This window comes from Macrotis lagotis, chromosome 2, assembly GCF_037893015.1.
Source record: "Macrotis lagotis isolate mMagLag1 chromosome 2, bilby.v1.9.chrom.fasta, whole genome shotgun sequence".
NCBI lineage: Eukaryota > Metazoa > Chordata > Mammalia > Peramelemorphia > Peramelidae > Macrotis > Macrotis lagotis.
Window position 1 is genome coordinate 203,882,431 of NC_133659.1, and position 7,614 is coordinate 203,890,044.

At 41.2% G+C, this 7,614-nt stretch overlaps 1 protein-coding gene across 1 annotated transcript; it reads left to right on the plus strand.

Annotated features, from left to right (window-relative positions):
* Positions 1-4,046: 4,046 nt before the first annotated feature.
* Positions 4,047-5,767, plus strand: H3-3B (H3.3 histone B). Its single transcript, XM_074224556.1, has 4 exons — positions 4,047-4,209; positions 4,554-4,691; positions 4,784-4,937; positions 5,046-5,767. Exons 2-4 carry the CDS (start codon positions 4,564-4,566, stop codon positions 5,172-5,174), a joined length of 411 nt encoding a protein of 136 aa, XP_074080657.1. The 5' UTR covers positions 4,047-4,209; positions 4,554-4,563; the 3' UTR covers positions 5,175-5,767.
* The last annotated feature ends 1,847 nt before the right edge of the window (positions 5,768-7,614 follow it).

Sequence of the window (7,614 nt, forward strand, 5' to 3'; positions counted from 1 at the left end):
CTAAAAGCATCAGCCACTGATGCTTGGGACTATATTATAAAGCAAGCTGCTACAAAGAGATCAAAGAGAGGGAAATGGTCTTAGATTTACCAACCAAAAGTAGTAGCACTTTTTATAGGGGCAGAAATAACTGGAAACTAATGGAATACACATCAATTGGAGAGCTAAACAAATTATGGTATGTAATGGGAATATTATTACGCTTTAAGAAGCAATGAAGAGAATGTGTTTAGGGAAAACTAGATATGAACTCATGCTGACTGAAGTGAGCAGAACAGAAACAATTTTAAAAATCAAATATAATTCTTTGGTGCCAATGATGAAGAATACCACCATCCCCATGACAGAGAAGTGATGGACCAACTATATAGATAGAATGAGATACACTTTTTCAAATATGGCCAATACCCAGCTTTGTTTTACTTGGGGGAGGGGAGAAAAAAAGGAAGCCAGTTGAACTTCAGAAATGAACTAAGTCAAGAGGAGTAAGAGGAGGTTCTGAACTAGTTTTAGGAATTTTCTTCCATCTAGGGTAGAAATAATCATTCTGTTGAGACCCCCAAATTGGAGGTGCAAGTTGGTAACCCAGAGAGGTGCTACAGAATAGGATATAAGAAACGGTGTGGGATAGAGGAAAAAATGCTGGAGTCAGGAGTTGGAAAAACCCCATTTCTATATACTTTCTAATGGACAAATCATTTAACTTCTTTAAACTTCCATTTCCTGGTCTTTAAAATGAGGGATTTGGATTTGATGACCTCTGAGATTCCTTGTAACTCTGATTCTTTGTTTTCTTCCTGGACTAATATTCTAAGGTCACAAAGAGTCTATCTCTGGTACAGAAAAGGAAGGCCAGTGTTTTGTTTTGTTTTTTTTAAAGAGGAAAGGGAGGAGCCAAGTTTCAGTTCATGTCAAAAGAAAAGGAGTTGAAAGGAAGCTTGTTAATAGAATGGAGGTTCCATGGGGTATAAGAAAGGAACAGGATGTGTTGAACTAAAACATAAAAGCAGTAGGTCTGAGGAGAATTGGGAATGAGAAAATGGGAAGTGGTGACAGGGAAGAATAGTTTTCAACTTGGACATTACCTAGAGATTTAGCAGCTAGGTGGAACAATGAATAGAGAATTGGGCCCAAAAGTCAGACTCCTCCTCTTGTATTCAAATCTGGTCTCAGACTTTTACTATCTGGGTGATCATGGACAAATCACTTCTCTGTTTGCCTCAGTTTCCTCATCTGTAAAATGAGCTAGAGAAGGAAATGCCAAGCCATTTCTATATCTCTGCCAAGAAATGCCCATATGGGGTCATTAAATTGCATTGTCTCAACAGGAACAAAATAGATTTAGCATCATTTAGGATTAGGTGAAGAATTATTAGCCATAGGTTAAGGATAAAATATCATTTGACTGGGACTCAAGAATGTTCCAGACAATATGAAAGAAGAAGAATGATTGAGACTATCATGATTATTCCCAGTGGATGAGGTCCTGAATGACTGAATCTTATCATGGCTGGGTGTAAATCCAGTAATCATTTAACAAGTATTAAGTACTTTGAACAAGTACTAAGAATTTACTCTAAGCTAAGTATAGTACTAAGCAATGAAAACAAAAACAGTCCCTACCATCAAGGCACAGGGTGACCAGTTCAAAGACATGGAAACAGAGATGGAGTGTTTGGTTAGAGGAATGTGCCATTGTGGGAGGTGGGGGTATAAATTTTAAGATACAGAAAGGTATAGCTGTGTGACCTTGGACAAGTCACTTGACTCCATTGCCTTAAAAAAAATTAAAAAAAAGAAACCAAACTTAGTGGTTAATAGCTTGGTGTTTTTTTAATTTAAATTTAATTTTTATTTTCAGTTCTACATTTCTCCCTCCTTCACCCTGTCCTTCCCATTGAGAAAGCAAGAAATAGCATACCTATACATGTATATATATATATATATATATATATATACCTATACATACATATATATGTATATATATATATATATATATATATATATATATATATGAAATGCAAAACATTTCTGCATTCTGGTTGAAAAAAAACCCCAAGAAAAATAAAGAAAAAATATTCTTCAATCTGCACTGAGTCCATCAGTTCTCTCTCTGGAGGATAGCATTTTATATTAAATAAACTTTGGAGCTATGATTGATCATAGTACTGATAAGTATTACTAAGTCTTTGTGGATAGCTTTAAATAATAAACAGAGGACATTATATTTGATCCTGAAAATAATAGGCAGCCCCTGGAATTTATTGAGTAGGGTAATGATATGTTCAGAACAACAAGGGGAATGTATTGAATTGGAAAGAAATTTGAGGCAAGGCAGCCTTTATTATTCTAGTGGTCTAGGGCAGCCAGATGGTAGAATCAGGAGGATCTGAGTTCAAATCCAGATTCAGACACTAGCTATGTGATCCTGGGCAAGTTGCTTAACCCTCATTTGCCTCAATTTCTCATCTGTAAAATGGAGATACACTGGGGAAGGAAATGGCAAACCACTCCAGTTCTTTGCCAAGAAATGTATTGAACATGACTGAACAACTACAACAGTGGTCTAGGCAAGAGATCATTGGGAAGGTGGTGGGGAGAGGTTGTACTCTGATAATAGGTGAGTGGAAAAAAGGCAACTTATATGAGAAATGTTCTGGAAGCAGAAATAACTACATTTGGCAACAGATTAGATTTGTGAGATGATTGTGAGGATATACCCCTGCAAGGAGAACTATAATATCTTTGATTGTAATTGGAAAGTTTGGCAGGTCTGGGGCGAAAAATAATGAATGTTGAATTTTGAGATGTCCATAAGGCAGTACTAGAGTTTAAGAGTGAGATTAGGACAGGATATGTGGATCTGGAAATCATCTGCCTAAAGATGATGACCGGACACATGGGAGTTTGAAAAGAGCACCTGGGTTTTGGATGCACCAGTCCTTGACAAGAGTAGGCTGGTGGCCTCAGGTTCCCCGTCCTGGAGTGAATCCTTGAAGTGAGGGCCTGATCTCTGAGACTCAGGTTACTGGAGGTGAGAGACAGAGTAAGTTGGGTGAGGAATGTTGTCAGGTTTCTTCAGAGGTAGTCATTGTCAGGGTGTAGCATTAAACAAACACTAGGGTCCATATTTAGCTTGGCTATCTCATTAACTTCACATGTACATTCATGTACTATATTATAATTTCTTCCTCTCTGACTGTCCTTGTATCCAACTATCACATCATTGAGTAGATATGTTAGCTTTATAAATTCTTGTTTATTTTTTTTTACTAAAATCATCACTTTAAGTATTTTGACACATTACTCTAAAACTATAATATCAAAGTAACACATTTGCAAAAGTGTTTTCAGTTGCTACTGTTTCTTTTGTGTACCCCTCTTACATTATTTTGTTATAAATGAATAGCTAGCTGCATATAGACTATCCAGTCACATGAATTTTCCAACTCTGTAACCATAATTTACCATTCTTTAGCATGAAATCAGTTTTTAAATGTATGAAATTTTGTGAACAACCACATTTACAAATTTAATTTTACATTGGGCCATATTTGTGTGCTGATATTTTAAAGTAGCAGTTGGTTTTACTAGTTTAAAAAGTCCCTCCTAGAGATGCCCTGCGAACACCGCAGTACATTACCTCAAGGTAAATACGCTCAGGCTCTCATAGAGAAGTCTCTAAGCTGCCTGAGCCGGACACAAATACAATTCATTTGCATTGACTTTCTATTGTAGAGCTTTGCAACAAAGGGAAGGATCCAAACATAGCTCAATTTCGTCCAATCAGAGCGGCTAACTAAGGGAAAATTCTGATTCGTCCTTTCTTCTTTCCAAGCGTCCAATCACCACGCTACTTTAACAGCCAATCAATGGCCTGTATTTTCACCAATCAGGAAGCAGGGCCGTAGCACGGCCTTTGTGTCGGGGGATGTCAGCGCGTCGCCGAGCGCGCTGGCCAATGGAGGGAGTCGTTGCTGTATGCAAATAAGATGCCTATGACGCAGAGACGCAGCGTGAGGCGTGCGTATAAAAACCAAGGTGCCGAGGGGAGGTGTCGAGCGCAGAGCGGTTTGGTCGTTGAGCGGAGCGGGAGTGTTCCCGGGCCTGAGTTACTCGGAGCGAGGCGGAGCCAACGGTATCGCCGGGCGGACGGAAGCGGCGGCATCGGCGGGCACCGCAGCGGAGGAGACGTCGACTGTTGGATCGGTGGGTGAGCGCCGCTTAGCGGGTTTGGCTGCTGGCCCTCCGGCTGCCGCGCTTGGCGGCGGCCCGGGCGGATCGGGCCCGCGGCTCCCACCTCGGAGCTTTTTCCGGCGGCGTCACGCTTGGATCTCGTCCCGGAGGCCCCGGGATGGAGCTGTCGCGGGCGGCGAGGAGGGGAAGTGGCTCCTCCCCGCCCGCCCGCCGGGGGAGGCCGCCTCTGCTGGCAGCCTGAGTCATGGGAGGAGGGGGGAGGCGGCGAGGCCCGGCCATCTGCTGCCATCCGCAGAGGCGCCGGCCCGGCCCTTCCCGGGGAGGGGGTCCCAAAGCGGAGACTCGGTTTCCCGCAGGTAAGACGAGATGGCGCGTACCAAGCAGACCGCTCGCAAGTCCACCGGGGGCAAGGCTCCACGCAAACAGCTGGCGACGAAGGCTGCCAGGAAAAGCGCCCCCTCTACCGGCGGGGTCAAGAAGCCGCACCGTTACCGGTACGCCTTGTTTGTGTGTCCGCGCCGCGGGGCGGGTGCCGCCTCGCCCGCGCAGTGCTGAGCCCGGCCTTGTCGGCCTTTTCCCCCTTCAGGCCCGGGACCGTGGCCCTTCGCGAGATCCGCCGTTACCAGAAGTCCACGGAGCTTTTGATCCGGAAGCTTCCCTTCCAGCGGTTGGTGAGGGAGATTGCCCAGGACTTCAAAACAGACTTGAGGTTCCAGAGTGCAGCTATTGGTGCCCTTCAGGTAAACCGCAGACCCGGCTTCGGCCCGGAGGGGGTGTGGGTGGGCAGGGTCCTGGCGCTCGATTGGAGCGAATCTAACAGCGTGTTTGCCTTTTTTTTTTTCCAACAGGAGGCTAGTGAAGCGTATTTGGTGGGCCTCTTCGAAGATACTAACCTGTGTGCCATCCATGCCAAGAGAGTTACTATCATGCCCAAAGATATCCAATTGGCTCGCAGGATACGGGGAGAAAGAGCTTAAGTGAAGGCAGTTTTATGGTGTTTTGTAGTAAATTCTGTAAAATACTTTGGTTTTAATTTGTGACCTTTTTTGTAAGAAATTGTTTATAATATGTTGCATTTGTACTTACGTCATTCCATCTTTCACTCAGGATGAATGCGAAAAGTGACTGTTCACAGACCTCAGTGATGTGAGTGAGCATTGTTGCTCTGGAGTGACAAGTTGCTAATATGCAGAAGGGATGGGTGATATTTCTTGCTTCTCATGATGCATGTTTCTGTATGTTAATGACTTGTTGGGTAGCTAAAATCGTAAGGTACTAGAATTGATATAAATGTGTACAGGGTCCTTTTGCAATAAAACTGGTTATGACTTGATCCAAGTGTTTAACAATTGGGGCTGTTAAGTCTGACCATACATCACTGTGATAGAATGTGGGCTTTTCAGAGGGTGATAATATACAAGTCTTAACCACAGTGTAACTTACAGTTTCCTAAAAAAAAAAAGAAAAAAAAACCATAAACCTGGCAGCTATAGAATACACTATGTGCATTTATAATAGCTATTTTATATATTGTAGTGTCAACGTTTTTAAATTAAATGTTTTACATTCACCTGTGGGGAGTCTTGTCATTGAGATGTAATTAAAAGTCCAGTTGGCTTTCTCCTAGCTAAACTTCACTTGTTCTCCTACATCAGAGTAGTTCAGTTCTACTCGGCATTGTACTTTGCATAAGTCCTCATTCTACCACATGTTAAGCAACCTTCTAGCTGATAGTGCAAACGATAACCTAGGATTTTATTTATAAGGGCTCTTTTTAAACTACAAACTTTTCCACCAGCATCCTCTCCCTGATACTTGCAGATTATCTAGGTCAGTTCTTAATAGTGATTTATGGTTGGTCTTAATAGATTTGTTTTTTTCCTTTTAATCAAAAGGAAAGCTGAATCAGTTAAGTTACTAGATTGAAAGCAAAAGGGACAGAGGAGAAAGCAAAAGGGATAGAGGAGACAAACGTTATCTGCCAGGTGAAGTATGTATTATAACCCTTAGAGTAACTTGCCTGGGGATGGGGAGGGCAATACATTTTCAAACTTTTCATGGAACTATTGGGATGGTTGTGGGGTTAGGGTCCATCTGGTATAACCATCCAGGAAAAAAAATCACTTAGAGGAACTTCAAAGTGGTTTTAAACTTTATCCTTCTATTGAAGTTTTTAGGTCGATTATGTATGTTGACTAAAATAATTTACAAATAAACTTGTTTATCCCAACTTGTGTCAAAAACCTAAATTTGATGTTCTATAAACCTTAATTCTGGCCCAATGGGGTTATTGGAGGAAAGGTCTCCTTTCTGGGTTAAGTAACATCTCTGACAGGGAGGAGAGACCTTGGGCAAGTCATCTGATTGGGTGTTCCAGTCAGTTTTCAAGAGTAGTTACCCACCTTTTATTGGTAAAGGAAATTTTCCTTAGCAGAATTTCCTATAGCAATCAAATTTTATTCCCCAAATCCTACATTTGATTTAATCTTCATTTTTACAGTTACCATTTAGATCAGGTTAAATGGGTTTTATTTAAAGGGTTTAGGGAATGTAGGTAAACTGAATTTTGGTTTTGTAGGTAGACAAAATTGGAAATTTTTTAGTAATTTGTGTTGCAGAAGTTGGCAGGTAAGGAATATATGAAGAGATATCTTACCAAGTTGAGCTTTTCTGTTTTTAAGTGCCAAAGCCGGATGGTAATTTTCTGCATGTGCTTGATATTTTCCCTGTGTTATGCTTGAGGCTAGCTACCCATAGAAGAATTAAATATTTTTGAACCTATTCCAAAATTAACACAGTAGCTGTTAAATTACTGCTTGATTTCTTGGTCAGTTTAGACTATTTATGGCAAATCCATCAAATTCCAGAATATTGGGGGTGGAGAGATGACAAAATTTGCAATAAGGTTCATACAAAGTTTATTCCCTTGATCATAATTCGAAGAATTTTGAAATCTCTTAACAAAAGTTTAGTCCAGGGACATTGGGATGACTTTGAAGTGGAAAGACTGGTAATAAGTTGATCAGTAGGTGCCTGACGCCAGTTAAGAGTAGAAGGAATAGTGGCTAGGGCTGTGACTCTTAATTAGACCCTAACTAATTTAATCTTTGGGTAGATTTCCCTCTCCAGATTGTCATAAGATTTTTATGGCTGTGAAGTCAAAAGCTTTGCTTTTCAATAATTACACTCAAGATGAGTTTGAGTTAAATGCATTATTTTTCATCTATCCCTGAATAAACAAATTAATATACCATAAAAGGTAATTGGTAACAATAATGCCTAAGAGTGCAGAGAAGCTGTGTGATTCTGGAGAGAGCTTTGGTTTTCCCAGTTCTTTCTCCAAGATACTCATAAGCCTATTCTTATCGGACATTGGGGACATTGGGATTAGGTTCAACTTCCATACCCATACCCGAG

Coding starts and splice junctions, on each gene's coding strand:
- H3-3B (XM_074224556.1), top strand. CDS start 4,564: ATGGCGCGTACCAAGCAGACCGCTCGCAAGTCCACCGGGGGCAAGGCT. Junction 4,692..4,783: donor AAGAAGCCGCACCGTTACCG/GTACGCCTTGTT, acceptor TTCCCCCTTCAG/GCCCGGGACCGTGGCCCTTC. Junction 4,938..5,045: donor CAGCTATTGGTGCCCTTCAG/GTAAACCGCAGA, acceptor TTTTTCCAACAG/GAGGCTAGTGAAGCGTATTT.